Source organism: Aquila chrysaetos, chromosome 5, assembly GCF_900496995.4.
Source record: "Aquila chrysaetos chrysaetos chromosome 5, bAquChr1.4, whole genome shotgun sequence".
Lineage (NCBI taxonomy): Eukaryota > Metazoa > Chordata > Aves > Accipitriformes > Accipitridae > Aquila > Aquila chrysaetos.
In genome coordinates, this window is record NC_044008.1 from 29,950,053 (window position 1) to 29,969,132 (window position 19,080).

Below are 19,080 nucleotides of genomic sequence, written 5' to 3' on the forward strand. Positions count from 1 at the left end.
GTGTTCATGTTACAGCTCCTCTCTCTCTCTGTCTCTCAGCTGCAGGAATAGCATGGGGTTGAGTAAGGACTAGAAGTGAAGAAGTGTGGCAGAAGGGAGGGGGAAATAGTGGTCCCTCACTCAAATACAGTATTTTGAATTGTTTATAAACTGTACGTTTCAAGTCAATTTGAATTTAGAACAGTGCTACTTTATAGCAGAGAAAATATGTACAGGGCAAAAAATCACCGGTTGCTAGAAGTCCACTAAGCACGAAATAATTATAAATCATAATCATAGCTGTTCTTCTTCTCTTTAGTCCTGATGGCCAACCAACTCTTCTTCCACCTGAGCACGTGCAAGAGTTAAATCTGAGGTCTACTGGTATGCTTAATGCCATCCAAAGATTTTTTGCGTATCACATGATTGAGACATATGGTTGTGACTACTCTACAAGCGGACTGACCTTTGATACCCTTCACTCCAAGATCAAGTCTTTTCTTGAACTTCGGACAGCAGATGGACCCAGACATGATACCTACATTTTATATTACAGTGGCCACTCACATGGCACTGGCGAATGGGCACTGGCAGGTAACTGGTTTGGGGATTTTTTTATTAATAGTTTTGGTATTGATAAACTTTCCAAATCAATTAATTCTTTCTTTAAAAAAATCAATACTGTATTGTAAAACTTTGAAGTTTTGGTCACATTTATTATCTGATAGTCCAGAATGGCAAAGAGCTACCAGTCTTTGGAGATCAGATTGATACAAGCTGCTGGCAGAAAAGGAAGAAAGGAAAGGGTAATGTATAGAGCACAGCTGTTAAGAGATTCAGAGGCTACAAGGAATCATCAAAATGGGCAACGTTGCAGGCTAACTACCTCTGCTAGTGGAGAGAATGGAGAAATGCAGAAGCCCCTTTTGTATGTAGTTGACTTGATCTAAAGAAGCAGCTCTTTCCTTACCTTGCCCTGTATGACAGTCACGTATGTTACTGTATGAACTTCTGTGTTATCTTTAGTATTTAGTCACTTTGATAAAAATCCTTGTGCGGCTAACTATTCTTTTAGTTGTTCTCAAAATTGTCTAAATATTGTTCACCCCAAGTGTACACTTAGAACTTTAAGCATGATTTCTTATTCCCCTTACAATTCAACAAGGTAACTTGAAAGATCACTTTTTTCCTCAGAAAAGTAAAGTGGAAATGACCCCCTTCTGCTCTAAAGACAGATTTCCCTTGTATTTTGAGGAATATTTGTTCCCTGTAATGAACAAGCATAATCTCTTCTCATTCCCTGGACATGGCAAGAGCCTGCACACCTACCTCTGAGTGAATTATACAGCGTTCTGTGTCACTGTGTGAGCTAGGCTGTCATGAAGGACTGCATGCATGTCCTTAATATGTGCTCTGTTTTTTGTAAAAGAATTAATAAAAGAAATAGGAGGCAGGTCTACAGTCCACACTAGAAAAGCAGGTCTTCAAATACGCAGCAAACCTTGTGTCATGAAAACAGCTACGGTTTACTGACATCTGACAGTTCAGGAGTCATTGTGGGCGCAGTGTAGCCTCAAGACTATGTAAAGGGCTGGTTTAATGCCTTGTCATGTGCTTGGCATAGACTTCACCGTTTCCCCTTTTCCTGGCTCATTTTGATCTCTTTACAATGGGCAGTTCTATCTCAACTGTATTCTTTGGTAAACCTACTGAAGTTTTCAAATCATTGATAGGTTTAGCCTTGCTCTCCTGCTGTATGGAATGGGGCTTCTGAGGTTGCTGTGTGCAAAAAGTGAATCCTGTAGTAAATACCTTGAAAATTTGCAACTGTTTTTCTTCCTGGGACAGAATTAATTCTCTTGGATTGCGCTCTGCCTGCAAGCTCCTGGCTGTTCGTCAGCAGTCTCTCTCCAGGGGCATGTGCTCTTGAACAGTGTAGACAGATAACTAGCTTTGTGTGTGGTCATGCTGAGGTGTTCAGGTGCAGGACAGGCTTCCAGCCCAGTCCTGGCTTAAATCTGGCCAGCCTGGAGTGTGACAGGGGAGCTCAGGTCTCTCTATACCTGTTCAGGTAGCTGTAGCCTAAATTATCCTAAAAGTGAAAACAGAGTTTAAAGCCCAAGGTAACTGTTAAAATAAAAAGAAAGTTTCTGTGCTAAAAGGTACAGTGTGTAAATGCAGTGGTGTTCAGCTTTCTCACAAAGCTCCTTTTCAGTTCTCTATCCAAGCGTATCTTCAGCTTTTACGTGGAGGTAGGTATAGTCACATAAAGGAGAGGAACAGGCAGCTGTCACATGCCTTGCATCCTTTATTGTGATTAATTTTAGATAAATCATGGAGTGTAACCTGATACTCCTTCTAGATAGCACTGCTGAATGTAACTTGAAGTGTAAACTGAAAAGATGAAGGCTGTTTGACGGCGTAATTGTACCGCATGTGTTGGACAGTGGCGTTTCATGACAGATGGAACATTTGGTCATCAGCTCCAGTAATGCATACTGTCCTCTGACCTCTGGAGAGGATGAAGAGAAATGGCAACAATGAAATATAACATTTGGATCTAATAGAAAAAGTAGCATCTCACTGCCGGCTTATGCTGTGATACAGCACAGCAGTAGCGGTGTAGTCTTTGCTTTATAGTGACATCTTTTAAAGGAGGCTTACTGGATTTATTAGTTCGCTAATGATGTTTCTCTGTTGTTGGAAGCTGAGATGTAACACAGTGGTATAAAAGAAACTGTTAACTAGTCATGCATAAAGTATGAGCAGTGAAACGACCTGGGAGGTCATGTTCTCTGAGTGAAGGCAAAGGCAAGAGCTGGGCTAATGAAGCTTTGTCTCTGTTGCTGAAACTGTCGGCTTAACTGCCTGCGAAACCTGCCAGACAACAAGATGTGGCCAGACGCATGGACTTCTTACACAGCTTGGTGCCTAAATCTTGCACTGGCTGATAAGTCCATGCGTTTGAGGTCAATAGGGTTAGAAGCTGAGAATGTGTTTGTGTGTGTGTATGAAGGATGAGATGGTTTTCTTTAGGCAGTTCTATCCAGTACTGTTTTGAAATCACCTGCACCCCTGCATAGTTACACTAAAATAAAGTTTATTTATAAGCCTTTAAATTGTGAACAAATAAAGAAATTTTTACTGCTAATTGACACAGAAGGCTTACCTAGAAAAGGGAAACTGCTTCTATATAAGTCTCTGCTGCAAATAACTACAGCAATTTGGGGATCATGTACCAAGACAAGTCATTACTGTAAGTTTGTATATTAAGATTTTCTTTGGTAGTAAATTTTCCAGGTTTGCATTTTTTTGGAGAAGGTTGTAGCCCTGTAATTTTGCTTTAACTGCGATAGCATACTCAAAGCTTTAATACTGAGCTAGAGGTAGAAATATAAGTGCTGAAATATGCAGCTATTCTGTTTGAGATTCATCTGGGCAGTTAAATTCTTACTAATGAGTTTAAACGCTGCTAGATGTACTTATATTACACAATGAAAATGACTATGGAATTAAAATGCAGTTATTTTAAATCACGTTTTTCTACCTTTCTTCTAAAAGTCTTCTTTTTGGGAAAAAAAAAAAAAAAAAAAGTTGACATTTTCAAACTACAGTGGTTGTGTTATAAGTCTGTTATCATAGCTCCAACCTGCCACCACCTAGACTTACCAGTTCTTCACATTAGTAGTCATTGTGGAGCCAATGGAGATTCATTCACTTGTTTGCAAGATGTTTTCCTTAGGCACTTGAGTAAGTAGTGTGCTTTTCAAAGCTATGTAGATCCTGCAGTATCCATTACACTTAAGCAGAAGGACTCCCCACTATAGGTAACTTGGTTTAATTACAATCTGCTCTTGCAAAGCATTGTTGGAGCAAGAGCTGAGATGGAACATGAGAAGTTGGACACTCTAGCTGCAAGTGTTTTCTGAACTGATAGGAAATAAATATTGTGGAAAAATTATTATGAGATTTTTGTTTCATTGAGTTGTAAATCCATACCAATTTTCTTGAAGCTCTGAAGACAACTGTGTCTATAGAGTGAACCTCACCATTTCTGGTCACATGAATTTTTAAAGCCAAAGCAATGGTTATGCCTGTAGGTGGCTTTCCTGTTGTGCTTTGAAACTGTTAGCACATGTTGTGTTCAAAAGTCCACTCTTTTCCTTAAAAGAGGGGTTCTTTTTAATATTAATAAAAACTTACTAAGAAGAGTCCTTTTTTTCCCTTAAAATTACTAAGATTTAATACAAAATAAACTCTATTTCAGGTTTTCTTTCCCTATTTTGCTATATCCAGATTTCTTCAATAGGCTGTAATTTCTTTCACTGTGAGGGAATTCCTTTTTGTTTTGTTTTTTTTTTATTTTAATCAAGGGTGAGTTAATGGCCTCATCTGCCACAGCAAGTCAGGTGGAATCATTTAATACCTCTCTGGAGATCTGCAACATCTACAAACAGGGAGGATCAGTTGAAAAACTTCTATCTGTCCAGGTTGTTAAAATAAGGGATTCTTGGAACCCGCAGTCAAAATACTACAGAGGTTTCTGTTTCTTCATCCTAATATTAAATCTTTTTTTCCTTGTGGCAGGGGGCGATGCTTTACGACTTGACACACTGTTGGAGTGGTGGAGAGAAAAGAACGGTACTTTTTGTTCTCGGCTCATCATCGTTTTAGACTGTGAGAACTCTCAGCCTTGGGTTAAAGAAGTAAGAAAAGTAAATGACCAGTATGTTGCCGTGCAAGGAGCAGAAATGGCCAGAGTTGTAGACATCGAGGAAGCAGACCCTCCACAGCTTGGTGACTTCACCAGGCAATGGGTTGAGTACAACTGTAACCCTGACAGCAACATCAGCTGGTCTGAAAAGGGACGTACAGTGAAAGCGGTGTATGGTGTGTCGAAACACTGGAGCGACTACACTTTGCATTTGCCAACAGGAAGCGATGTGGCCAAACACTGGATGATATACTTCCCACGCATCACCTACCCATTAGTACATTTGGCAAACTGGTTTTGTGGTCTCAATCTGTTCTGGGTCTGTAAAGCGTGCTTTAGGTGCTTGAAAAGACTGAAAATGAGTTGGTTTCTTCCCACAGTGCTGGACACAGGACAGGGTTTCAAACTCGTCAAATCCTAATTAGCAACCAAAGAGAAAATGAAGTGAGAGCTCTGGGAACTTTCTCACTGTACCCTACTTACAACTTTTTATATGACTATTTTTCTCTGAAAAAGTCTGCTACACTCACTTTATTCAGCTCTTTGAGCAGCTACAGTATATGCAACAGTTAGAAACTGCAATCTTAAACAGAAGAGGGTAGGACTATGATATTTGAGTTTTGTTACTGCTCTGTATGTACATATGTAAGAGACTTATTTAATATGACCATGCATTTTGGAGACAGTTCGCATGTTCATACGCGTTACGTAAAGCAGCCTTTGTTCAGAGTCACCAGTCTGATGGACAGCAGCTCCTGCAAATGTTACAGCATGCTTGTGATTTATATCCACTGTAAGGTTCAAATACAGGAAAGGAACCAAGCTAATATTCAAATCAATTTATATGTCCTTGAAATTATATGCTGGGGTCAAGGGTATTATAAAACAGCACTGAGCCAAAAAAATAGAAGAATGAATAGCCATTCTAGGTAAGTAGCTACTGAGAATCTTTAGTTTCATTTGCTTTTACATCTTCAGTCCCTGCCTCAGTTCTCTACTGCCATCAATGGAAACTGGCCACAGAAAACAAGGAAATCAGACAACCCTCTAATGTTCTGATGCTGCTCAGTCAATGTTTTCTGAAGTGCAGTTTGAAAAACTTTCAGTGTTAATTTCAAAATTCAGTATCTTGCTGGTGATCTTTTTTAATTAGTTAATTCATATATGGAATAAGAATAAAAAGTGCACTGAGAATTTTTCCATCACCTATTAGGGTAGTTCTGTCTTTTCCAGGCTCTAACTAGTTTGTATTTTGAAAAGCTACCCTGAAGAAAAAAAAAAAAAACAACCCAAGGAATTTAACAAAGAAAATAATCCATAGATAAAAAATGGAAGTACAAGTGTCGCCTTGCTTCCATGTTTATCTGAAGTCTTTGCTGTGCATAAGACCTTGATTCTGTAAAATGCCAAGTACAGGATTGGACCGATGAGTTCATTATCTATTAAAACCATGAGCAAAGCTTGTCAGAAAGAATGGATTATTCCTGTAGGACAGAAGTGAATCCTGAGTATTCCTCACCTCTGTTCTCTCAGCCACAAGGTCCTCATCTTAATCCTTCCACTTACAGAGCTGGATGGGACTCTAGAAATCCTGTCGTGGCCTTTCCTCTTCGGTCAGAGAAGCTGCATAGCTTTCTGATCTCATTTTCTCAAGGACAGAAAATAAGGAGTGAAAGAACTAAGCGGCTAAGACAGTACAGTTTGTGGTGGGTTTCTTGCATATGTGTGTGCAATCCAGTAGACCTAGAGTTTACTTTTTTATGTTTCCATCAGTATTTTAATAAAAATGTTAGGCATTAGCTGATACTTGTCTAAAATATAAGTTATTAATTTTTTTTTTTTATTTAAAGACATGAAAATACTTTAGGAGCTCTTTAAGTCTTTGCCATCAAGGCTTTTTCTAATTCCAATTCCAACTGAACTTTTTAGCCAGCTAAGTTAGAGAATCTGCTAACACCAATACCTGTTAGTAACTCCTGAAAATAAAATGTGTGATTAAATTATGAGATCTGCAATAGCCAGAGTAATTTGCACCCACCAACTTCAAAATGGTGATTTTGTAGGATTTACAAGTGACAGCCATTAAGTTTCTTCATTAGTGTGTATTACACAACTTTGTTTAGCAAGACATCACCCCCCACCCCACTTTGCCTCTCTCTATCCCCTTCAATAAAGTGAAGAGGGGATAAAGAAATGAGAGGTGAGATGAGGTATCCTAACAAAACTCAGTTCCATTGGGTCTTCTCTAAGTAAATGCTGTGATGGCAGCTGTGTCACAGATTCGAGAGGTGGCTGTTCTCAGTAAGGAGAGAGGGTAATCGTACCATCTAACTTCAGGTATCCAACTTAAGTTCCTAACGTGGGAGCCTGAGGTAGGAGTCATCTCATTTCAATTCAGATATCTGAAAGCTAGACATCTGAGTCTGTGCTAGTGACCTGAAGTGCTCCAGTGCTCATTAACAAAGAGAAATAAGTATTTCCAGAAGAATACTCATTTGATCTCTATTTTAGGATGAATTTTCCTGTGACTGTGTCTATTAGATTTGTTTGGGTTTTGCTTTCATAAGCCAAAGGTCAAGCAGACAAATCCCTTCTGTCTGTCGAATGACCTTAGAGCTCTTCTGTTCTAAGTCATCCTCTGGAGCCTGGGCTGGGTACATAAGCTCCTCGTTCAAGCACATAAATTGGATACTTGAAGTTAGGCCGAACAAGCATGTGTCAGGTTGCAGAAAAGCAGCACTACCTCCTTTGCAGAAGTCATTTTCAGCCATTTCTGGTCAACAACCCTTGACTACAGAGAAAAAAGATTGCATAAAGGCAATCATTTGGTTTGTAAAATCACCATTATTTTGACTGCTGTTTCAGTAAAAGTTCATCTCATTGCACCATAAGCTGTTCCAACTTGAGCACTAGAAATTTTTAACAAAGTCCTCGTAAAGCAACACCGTAATACCTGATAGTCACCCTGGGAACATTTGAAAGTCAAGAAGTTAGTCCTTTCTGTTTTGGAAAAGCTTTGAATATCAACCATAACACTTCCCACTAATTACAATAGGTAAATCTTACTCTGTACCTGCTACTGTTAACATTTTTACAGACCTCATCTGTATCTTTCTTTTTGTACATCAAGGGGAACAGGAAGAGTGTGGGACTCCGGACCTGTCCTGGGACTGTGAGCAGTATCTGCTCTGCAGTGCGGTGATGGGCCTAGCTTTGGGCAGAACAAACGCAACAGTTGGTGCTGATCTTTTGCCTGTTTTTTAAATGGTTTCCATCTTACTTATCAACTGTTAGGTTTTCTTTAGGATAGACTGGGTGATCATGAGCAGTTTGCTGAAAGTTAGATAAAGAGTCAGCTAAAAATATAGCAAAAAGATTATTTGCAAAACTAATCATGTGTTTCAGTTTTGTTTCAGTTTTCTCAATTAAAGAACTCTAGTTTTCTGAATTTAAAATAGTTTTAACATGAGCTAAGGTATTCCTACTTTTGATTTTGTTGTTTTTTTTAAACAGCAAAGGTATGGTGAAAATCTGATTTAAACTAAAAGAATGTTTACAGCCATTCAAACTATGAGGCCTTTTTGGACAGAGACTGTCTTGTGTGTTTCGAAACACAAGAAAACCAGGGCTGCGGGGTGATGAGCCTCAGAAATTCAACAGCATTAATTCTCCACTTCTACACTGACAAATATCAAGGGGTCCTACTGTGACCCACATTCCCATTGGAATTTTTCTCCAGCTCCTGGCGCTCATGCACCTCCACGAGTCTCTGCCCAGCCCCGGGTGCGTGCCTGAGGGACAACGCACCAGGAGCTCCTAATCCCCGTGAGGAGTTACCCCTCTGCTGTTCCCTGTATGAAATACTGGGGCAACGCCTGAAAGAGAAATTTAAATCTAATTCCAAAGAATGTTACATATGCTATCAGTTATGTACAAGTTGTTTTTCTTTAACAGGAACATGCTTACAAATTGTCTGGATGGAGAAAATCTAAACTTTTTTTTTTTTAGAGGCTTGTCTCTGTACTGTATATTCAGACATTTTGTTACAAAAGGTTGTTATAAATTTATATCACAGTAGTAATTTTATATTGACTGTGTTTCATTTACCTCCTGTATAGTATCAGCCTTGCTGAAACATGCAAATGCACTAAATTCTACAAATTTAAGTCTTTAAAAGGAATTCGAATTGCAAATTCACAGTAGTATTTTTCTCTGAACAAGCATTGGGGAAAAAAGCCATTCTTCTTCATTTTTGCACTACCAGAGTTACATATTTGCAGTTCCTTATGCTTTGTATGCCTTGTTATTGTTGTTGTCCAGCCTTCAGTTCAAGTTTTTCCCAGAAAATATTTCTTCACCTATATTGTTTTCCCTTTATTTTACAAAGGCATAATTAATGCTATGCTAGCTGTAAAGCATCTCTGTTGCCAGCAGTAGACAATGTAACTGGGGTAATTTTCTTGTTTATAAATACCTTTCTGTGGGAGGATTTTTACTGGATGTACTGATTTTAGATCTGTAAATAGATTTTGTGTGTGTGTGTATTTGTGATATTACTTAAATATATTTTGCTGGTTTGGATGCTCATTTCCAGTTCATGTTTTTGTTTATGCATTGATCACTTCCCAAATTTCTATGCTCCCTCTTGAATTACATGGGGTTTTTTTTCTGTACAGTTTGTTTCAGAGGGGTTTTTTTTAGCTAGAAATTACAACAGGGTTTACTTAAAATCTAAGGATTATTTGTAGTTTAACAATTTAATAGAAATGAGAAATATTAGCTTAAATTATTAATAACTTTCACCTTGTCATTTTTTTATCAGTCAACAAGCTAGTAAAAACATTGTTTATACTTTGCAACATTATTTTATAGAGACTTAATTGAAGACTTCACTTACATCAGTATTTGTATTTAGTCAAACTTGTCATCTCCAGTAAGATGGAGTTAATGGAGGGTTCCTGTCTGAGTGAGATCAAGCCTGGGAGACGAAGCAGAAGGAAACTGTGACACTGCAGGATGGTGAGGACAGAGCTGCACATCTGCTTCTCTCAAAAACTGCTGAGGAGGTTCCTGCACTCCCTCCCCATGAAACAGTCCCAGCAGTACTCTTAACACGCCAGGGCTTGTTAAGTAAAGACTTAGGTGGGAAATGGAGGGGAAGCAGAGCGTTCAGCGTGGCAAGGGATGCCGGGCATGTCAGTGGTAATCCAGGGTCCAGAGCTGCAGAGAAGGGCGCTGCACAATTAGCAGTGCTTTTAACACATTGACTAGCTGAGTACAATGAAGATTTAGTGGCACTTTTTTCTTTTTTTTTTTTTTAAACAGAATGAATTTAATTTTGACTCATCCTTCTAATTAATGATTGAATCCATTACTTTTGCAACTTAGTAATCAGTGTTCCTTTTTTATTAAATTTCTGTAGATCCTTTCTGTTCAGTCTCAAATTCAGAGGTAACCCTAGAGAGCAATGCAGCTCACCCTCAGTGCTGCCCTGCAGCTATTCTAAGTCTCTTTGAATGGACCGAGGCAACCCACGGTATGTCTGCATCCATGGCACTAGGTTTGGTGTTTTGGTCAACTTTTTTGGTGACCTAGCAAATAAAAGTCAGTGTAAATAGCCATATGAATGTTCAAATAATGTTTCTTCTTAGGTGCTATTACTTATATTATTGTTGGAAAACAAGCATAGCAGAAAAATTCAAGCACATTGATTTGGAGCAAGAAGCGCATAAGGCTTTGATCAGTGTTAACTACTGCGCCAGCGCTGCACTCGGCTGGACTCCGTCAGCTCTTTAATACATTGCCCCCTACCACTATGGAGTAAAATACAAGTTCGCTATTGCTGCTGTATTATACTGGAGACTGGAAAACTGGATCCAGTAAAGGCTCTCGGTATTATAGAGCTCACCTTTAGAGATTCAGGCCCAGAACGAGTACAACTTCCTCGCACAACCAGATACACACCGTAGGCACTTGTGAAGGGTTGGTCACCCTGCAAGGCAGCAGTCCGACTCTTCGGAATACTGAGTAGGAAGCTATTCCCAACAGGTGCCTGCAGCATCCAGCTGCTTACAACTAGTGACACAGAAATTTAAGATTTCCCTCCTCATCAGCACTGAATTATTTTCTCTCTATTTAGTAATTATATAGCCACTTCAAGGTGTAGTGAAACATTCTGGGCTCAGATACGACTGCACAGAGCTACGGAACTGCCAGTTCAGATTCATGCCCGTGCTGAAGCTGATGGAGAAACGCAGCCAGCTTTGTTGATTACAGACAGTTCTATAGTTAATAGCTGCAAAATAAATCACCGTGAACCTGACTTTGCCATCCCACAAATGCAAAGCCAGGATACTGCAAGACAGTCTGTGTCGGGAGTATAAAACAGATGACTTGGCTTCCTTTGCAAATCAAAGAGAACAGCCTGATTCAGAGATTGGCAATAGCCAGAAGAGAAGTAGAAACTTTTTGCAAAAAAAATGTTTGCTTTATAAATTCTGTATAAGGTCCCTAGATACCATGGTACTGAGTACATTATAAATGCATAAGAGATCCATTAAGAGAGATGGGGAGGGGGAAAAAAAAACCTGACAAATTAGGTTTATATAGCTGAAAGCCCTAAAGATTTCTTCTGCCTTTCAAAAGAGTATAAAGATTTTTATCCTTAGAGAAAGGTTAGTTCTTTTCCCAGGAAGGAAAGGGCAGAAGAAGAGGAAGAAAAGGAAGAAGGGAAAAAAAAAAAAGAAGCCAAGAGGAAAAGTAATACTATCAGATGGGTCAGATTCAGCGCTGGGGTCAGGAGAATGGGGTTCACAGACCTAGAACTAGGGCGAAGATTCAGAACTGATTAGTTTTGTTTCTTACAGATGTGGCCTGTGTGTACTGTCAGGCTGCCTTACCTTCCAAACCAGGGCAGCAGCATCCAAACCTGCTACTGAACATGTCCCGCACCAGCTCCCGAGCCCTGCCAGGGAAAGCTGTCAGCCTGGCCAGAAGCATGCTGTGGCCCGTCCTAACAAACCAACAGGATAGACAGGCAGGTTTCTATTCTGGGCTCATGTCCTGGCACCATTTAATTTACCGTTATAAAGATGGCTCCTGAAAAATTATGACTATTAAATTTTTAATACAGTGCCTGAAACCAGATAATGCTGTACAGCTACAGCTGGCCGAGTAGGGGGGCTTTTATAGTACGAAGGCAATAGTGGATGTTACACACCCTCAGGCATGTTCCCACAGCGGTGTCTGTGTATGAAAGATCTGTGGCACTGAAGAAGGTTCCCTGTCTTGGGCCATCGCTGGTCAGGAAGATGGCTCAGACCACTTAAGCCAGGTCTCCAACTCTGTTTCATTTTTACTCCCAGGTGAGTCTCTAGATGCTTCTCCGGGTGAGGAGACGTGGTACCTTCCCGGCTGAATTTGAAGCAGGTTTCTAATATCTAAAATTACTCAGTGAAATAAATTGTTTAAAGATCGAGCATGTTCTGATAAGAGATTTGATGAATGCAGACAGAATACAGTGCTGGCATACACAGACAAGGTAGGTGAACTACATCCAGAAGGACAGAAAGCGAGGCTGGAAGGGGAGCAGGAAGCCCTGTAAAGGAACCGCATCCTGCTTGTCTTGCACCCAGACGTACCACAAGACTGCTTGATTTGGGGCAGGAAGTCAAATATTTTGTAATTCCTGCTTGTTTGGCATAGGTTTATAAAAATAGTAAAACTAAGATAACTACCAGGAAGGATTCAGATGCCTGACCTACAGCCTACCTCATCTACAAATACAGAAAGTGCGTTGACAGGCCAGCAGTCGGGAGTTTGCCCCATCCGAACAAGCCACAACAGACTGGTTCCACCCCCAGACAAGAGGAAGTAAGCTTTTGGACCGACCTGGTCTTGATGCACAAAAACGTGTACATACGCGTCAGAATTAGCTGTGGGAGACTTGTAATAGATGTACGGAGTCTTCAGTCATCTCCAGTTCTGGGTAAGCAATTTGTCCTGCTGGGGATGTCAGACTTAAGCTTAGCAAGTGTGGGGCTCCTGGGAATCTACTCCAAAGCTTCTAATGCATGGTACAAAACTATTATTTAGAGACAACTTCTGTGAAGCTGGGGGAAAACACCCAGAACCCGGCCATCTGAAAAGCTAGTGCTTTTCTGGAATTCATTGCTGTGTGTCAGCTGCCCTGTGGCTCTTCTGAGGAAACAACAAAAGGAATTGATGGCAGCCAGGAAATTGCTACGCACAATCGCACAGTGAACTGTTGCCACTGGAAAGTTAGCAGCTCTCGCTCGCACGTACCCTGGAGAAGGTTTGTTGGTCGTTGCACGATGCTAGATATCAAGTTGCAGCTGGAGTACTGTTACCGTAGTGCATTTTCTAATTCCCCAGCTCTTCACTAAATAACCTTAATAGAGAGTTAAGCTGCGAGTCCTGCCAGAGGGTGTTGCAGATGCTTATATGGATTAAAGAGATCTAGGACAGACTCATGGCAGACAGCTGCACCACAGACTCTGAAGCACAAAGCTAGTAACCCTCTCAGTAACCCTCAGGACTCCTCTTAGCTACAAACCATTTGACCCATTCGCATGGCTCATCCCATTTTTGGCCAGTCCTAAGAAAAATGGTCCCGGACTGGATGGGGCTTTGACCAGACCCCATGCAGCTGCTCTCATTTTATGTTCTGCTCCCCCCAAAAGACCACAGCCCTCCTGTCTACCCAGTGAGCAAAGCACAAAACAACCCCCAAGACCAGCATGCTGCTCAGTGGCTGCCAAATGGTGTCTACCATGTGTCACCTCAGGGCTGACAGAGCGTGAGAGGGTTAGTAGGTATCTGTTTGAGAATCCCAGGATGTTTACAGTCAGTAAAATACCCCAGAACCATAAACTGTGAAAATATTTTCATCTCTAGGTCCACTTTAAATTGTAGGACAGTCACAGTGTGACCCCGAATGCCCACAATTGTGTCAGTATGCTGATTCGGCCTGTAATGTCAAAACTGAAGTACCCAAAAATAGCACTTTGAGGAGGGAACTCATTCCCTTTTTGCTGTCTTTTGTCTTCTAGTTACAGTCAGTGCTCTGTATATTTCCAGCAATCCAAGGATGGTTTCAGTTATGTTAGTTACAGTTTTGATGTCTTCAGAATTTATGAGGCACTTGGCTTTAGACCACAAAAAGGAAATAAGTCAAGACCAGTCACAAAGCTGTCAGTTCACAGCTCATTCCAGCTCATCCATCCTTCACTTCTTATTTATTTATTTGGTTGTCTTTCCCACAGCAGAAATCCCCAGTTTGAGTGCCGTAGCTCAGATACAGCTCCTATTCAAGCCGCGAGACGTACCTCAAACCCCGCTCAGGTGAAGCCGTGACGAGAACGGTACACCCAGAAGGCTGGGGAATAACCACCCAGCTCGCAGGCAGCGGAGTGAAAGCACCCCAGCGCTCACGTGGGAGCATCCCGTATCTGCACAGCTCTGGACACCCACGTCAGTGCTTCTGCCAGTCCATATACCCTACAGTCTAATAAACATTGGTTTATCTACTGAAAAGTCAAAGGAAGACGAAACATAATCCAAGAACTCCTGATTTTATGGGATACAAAGTAGGACCTAGCTAGCACTTTTCCACCAAACATCATCCTGCCACCTGTGCAAATCCAGCCCAGCTTTTAGCCCTCTGGTAGGGTTTCCTCAGCAGACAGAAACAGCTCCTTCCCTCACCTGAGCTGTCTGCAGCCTCACACGCATTGCACAGCAAGCCTACGCATTTGGGTGTGCACGGCGCTAGAGAAGAGCCTGAGAAACCCTGCCCTCCGGGAAAAAGGGGGGGCCAGCCCCAGCCCCTCCACCTACTGTCGGTGTGTGGTGTGAAGGTGGGGTGCTGCTCCACACCCAGGATTTGAAGCCTTCATATAGAGAAGGCAAGGCGCGCAAGCAGGCATCCAAGGCCACCAGCAAGGCAGGATGCGATTGATGAACTGTCAATAACGTCAACTGAAAGCCCAGCCACGGATGGGTAAATAGCTTGGGACTGGGAACCGTGAAGTCCGTTCCGGAGTTAAACGTTCAAGTTAACTTCTGGAGTCTTCTTTCACCATTAAAATGTTATTTCAAAACCATACTGAGGGAAGGAGAAGGAGGCAAGAAGCTCAGCTGGCACTGCCGGCGGTAAAGCTGTTGGTTGGCACTAAAGTCACGGTCAGAGCAGTTTGCAGTGAACGACACAAGGTTCAGATCACCAAGGTGATTTCAGTGCTTATCCCTCATCTTCCCAGAGCCCCATCTAAACTCTGCACCAGTGCCTGCATTTGTCAATGAAATGCTGGTGTCCCCTCAGTCCTGCTTCTGCGTCCGGCTGGAAGCCCACAGTCCTCAGGGGGCTGCGTAGCAAACCGCCCCGCTCGGGGTTATGAGCACCTCTAAGTCCGTGAAGTTTTACCCTGTTCATCTCTGTATTGGGTTTGCATGGCAAGGTTTTGGTAGCCAGGGGGCTACAGGGGTGGCTTCTGTGAGAAGCTGCTGGAAGCTTCCCCCATGTCCGACAGAGCCAATGCCAGCCGGCTCCAAGATGGACCCGGCGCTGGCCAAGGCTGAGCCCGTCAGTGACGGTGGTAGTGCCTCTGGGAGAATGTATTTAAGAAGGGGGAAAAACTTGCTGCAAAACAGAAACTGCAGCCGGAGAGAGGAGTGAGAACATGTGAGAGCAACAGCCCCGCAGCCCCCCAGGTCAGTGCAGAAGGAGAGGGAGGAGATGCTCCAGGCGCCGGAGCAGAGATTCCCCTGCAGCCCGTGGGGAAGACCATGGTGAGGCAGGCTGTCCCCCTGCAGCCCAGGGAGGTCCACGGGGGAGCAGATCTCCACCTGCAGCCCGGGGAGGACCCCACGCCGGAGCAGGGGGATGCCCGAAGGAGGCTGGGACCCCGTGGGAAGCCCGCGCTGGAACAGGTTTTCTGGCAGGACTTGTGACCCCACGGGGGACCCACGCTGGAGCAGTCTGTGCCTGAAGGACTGTAGCCCACGGGAGGGACCCATGCCAGAGAAGTTCATGGAGGACTGTCTCCCATGGGAAGGACCCCACGCTGGAGCAGAGGACAAGTAAGGAGTCCTCCCCCTGAGGAGGAAGGAGCAGCAGAGACAACGGGTGATGAACTGACCCCAACCCCCATTGCCCGTCCCCCTGCACCGCTGGCAGGCAGGAGGTAGAGAATTAAGGAATAAAGTTAAGCCCAGGAAGAATGGAGGGGTAGGGGGAAAGTGTTTAAAGATTCAGGGTTTGTTTCTCATTATCCTACTCTGATTTGATTGATAATAAATTGAGTTAATTTTCCCCAAGTAGAGTCTGTTTTGCCCATGACAGTAATTGGTGAGTGATGTCTCCCTGTCCTTATCTCGACCCATGAACCTTTCGTTATATTTTCTCTCCCCTGTCCAGCTGAGGAGGGGAGTGATCGAGCGGCTTTTGTGGGTACCTGGCATCCAGCCATGGTCAACCCACCACAATCTCCTTGCAGAGCTTGACCTTGTGGGTGCAATTAGACAAGACCTACAAACATGTGCACTAAACAAGAGCTAGTCAGAGGGGAAAGAGACTTTCCCATTTAACTGGATGACTGGCTCCAGTACTTACCGAGGACATTGGAAACTGGCCTTGATTGCCAACACACCAGCTACTTTAAACAGTATTTAAAGCTATTTGGGATTAGGTTTCCCCACTCAGGAGAGTGGGATACTCTTGAGTACAGCACATCACCTTTCCCCGAGCCAGCCCACCCCACCACGTGAAGTGAAACACTTCTGCGATAAGGACTGGAAAAGATGCTCCACCAGAGACTCCGGTAACACCGGGTGGGAGGTGCTGTTCTCACTGAGCAGCCACGGGAAGTGAACTGTGACCACCCACGCCATGGGGGAATAGCTGTAAATACCAAGTTTTGGGTAAATAAGAAAATTCCTGTCTCATTGCCAAACAGCTGTTGATTTATTAGGGCAAGGGGGTGTAAGGTTCCAGGAGCAGCTTGTCCTTGTGTACAACAAATCCCATCCTGTAGAGCCTCGTGGTGTTTGCAGGAAAGCCAACGGTGGGTATTTACTTACCACCCTTCGTCTCAGGAAACCATGCATGAACGCAAACACAGGAAGCTGCATTTTAAATGTCAAAATATGCTTTAAAAGCTTCATGTCAGCTATGCTTTTCCAAGCTAGAAAAATACCAACAGCTTCGAGAATAATACAATGCAAGAAGAAATTGAATTACTTATGTTTTTTCTTTCTTCCCTTCATAAACCACACTCTCCTGAAGTCAAGCACTAATATATTAAAATGTTTTTCAGCAGTGGCATTTTGCACCTCAGGAAGACCTCATAATTTTATTTTGAATTGCATTTGCATATTCAGTTAGTCAAATCCATTTCCTCTCATGATTAAGCATGCTATATAATTGATATTCTTCTTCCCTGTAGCGTGACACAGCATGTGACGCAAAACTTGCCTTCATAAGGATACTCATGAATGCTAAAGCACAACACATGCAGAAAAGCATATTGCATTCCTGTATGCTCAGGCTAGAGGAAAATAGCTGTAGTGCTCCATAACTTAGCTTTCTTCAGAGGATTGGATGGTGCCTTTGATCTGAGAGAGAAATATTTGCAAGGAAATACCAAAGAAGCTCTCTCCACTTCTAATTTTGTTAGTTTCAGGCATGTTGAGGGAAATGAGCTGATCATACGGAGAATGTATCCATTTCTTATAAGGAGGACACCAACCCTGAAGACTATTTTAGGGGTTTTTTTCCTGTTTTATTTTTGTGTTTTAGTTTGGTTTTTAAGTATTGAATTCACTTTAGGAAACAAGCCAAACTTACACTTAGTGAGTTGCTCCAAAAATGCACAAGCACCCCCGTGGGTTTTTTGCCCCATGCAGAGTATGGGCAGCCAGAACAGAGCCCTGTGCTTCATCAAACATTTAGAGAGGCATCACATGCCCAGCCACCATCTCCCTGGATTTAAAACTTTCTTCCACCTAACCTAGACTTTTCAAACTTGTCCTAATTGAAAAGTAAGCCCCTGGCAAGTATAAAATTTTAATATTAAGCCACCTGAGACATCCAGTGAAGAAGAAAAGTTTTTAAAGAAATTGAACCTGAGAAAAAGATAACCACTGAAGCAACCACTGGAGTAACTGAAGAGCTTAGCAAGCAAGGATCCAGGTGTTGAACACAGGCTTAGAAGCGGTGCACTGCTGCGGCGCTGGGACGGCGTGCAACATGTTCTTCACATGCGTATGCGTACAGGCCCTGAACGTCAGCTGTACACGTTTCTCCACTTCTATACAAGTCTTAGTTTCTTATTCAGATCAATGTTTCTAATTCTAAAGTGATTCATAATACAAGGTAATGTCATCGTATTACAAGACGGCTTCATTTGCAAGTCCATTCCATGCCAAGAGCAAGGCAGCAGAGTCCCCGATTCTAAATACAAATCTATTTCATGCCAAATACCCTTGCCAAAGCCAAATGAGCTGGCACCAAATGGCTTCACAGGAACATCCTACCGTCAGCAGCGCTTTCCAGGCATTACCGGTACCTTACGACGACTCTTCCCACCCACCCCCCCCAAGCTGTTGTCGGTTTGTTCTACCCTTCTCCAAGTAGCAAGCATGAGAATTTCCTTTCTCAACCACCACCACACACATTAAAAAAAAGCAGGTCACTTCAGTATATTGTACCTCGTGTCTGGAAATATTAAACATTACTATTAAATATTTATATAGTGAAGCAGTTCTGTCACTGACAGAGAAAGTGGTCAGTGTTGGAGTCTGAATCACAAACGTTAACAGTAAACCTCTCGTTTATACACAGACAGGAGAAAAACTTTACGTGGGATTCAATTGCTTCAAGTGCTTACATGAATTATTCTGAAGACTTTGCTCAGCCCAAATGCTCTTTGCCTGTGGAAAAGCTGAAGGTTTCACTTACTAGCCTAGTGGGAGCTGAGGATATGAGAATATTTTAAGGCCTCTCTTGACAAATAAGCATGTTCCTCTCAGGAGGAACCAAAAAATTAGATCAAAGCTCTGCCTTCTCTCTATTAATTTAATCATCATGAGCCAAATTATAAGCTAGTTTCTTACAAACTCCCACTAGAGGAAGCTTTCCCTAAGAAGTAACTGAATAAACTCCAGAAGAAATCCCAGTGTCTCTCCCCATTGCTCAGCACACACAACACATCCCTGCAGTTGCAAAACATATTGCCCAAGTGCTTTAACATTACGGGTAGAATATTTGTTACTCAGGAGTAGTTACACACATTAATTGATATATTTTACACTGTATTGCCATCCACGGGCACTGATAGCCAAGTATAGCAAAACATTAAAAAAAACCC

At 42.3% G+C, this 19,080-nt stretch overlaps 1 protein-coding gene and 1 long non-coding RNA gene across 2 annotated transcripts in view; one reads left to right on the top strand and one right to left on the bottom strand.

Moving 5' to 3' along the window:
- TMEM168 (transmembrane protein 168) overlaps positions 1-9,280 on the top strand; it is a 28,718-nt gene extending 19,438 nt beyond the window's left edge. The window contains exons 4-5 of the mRNA XM_030015234.2: positions 299-573; positions 4,567-9,280. Of these exons, the coding sequence (XP_029871094.1) occupies positions 299-573; positions 4,567-5,114 (823 nt within the window). The 3' untranslated portion in view covers positions 5,115-9,280. The remainder of the gene's footprint in view (positions 1-298; positions 574-4,566) is intronic.
- A 2,081-nt stretch (positions 9,281-11,361) lies between these two features.
- Positions 11,362-15,183, bottom strand: LOC121233323. The gene is made up of 2 exons (XR_005932451.1): positions 11,913-15,183; positions 11,362-11,791 (listed from the first exon to the last, which is right to left on the bottom strand). It is a non-coding gene; the product is annotated as an uncharacterized LOC121233323 (long non-coding RNA).
- Positions 15,184-19,080: the final 3,897 nt, after the last annotated feature.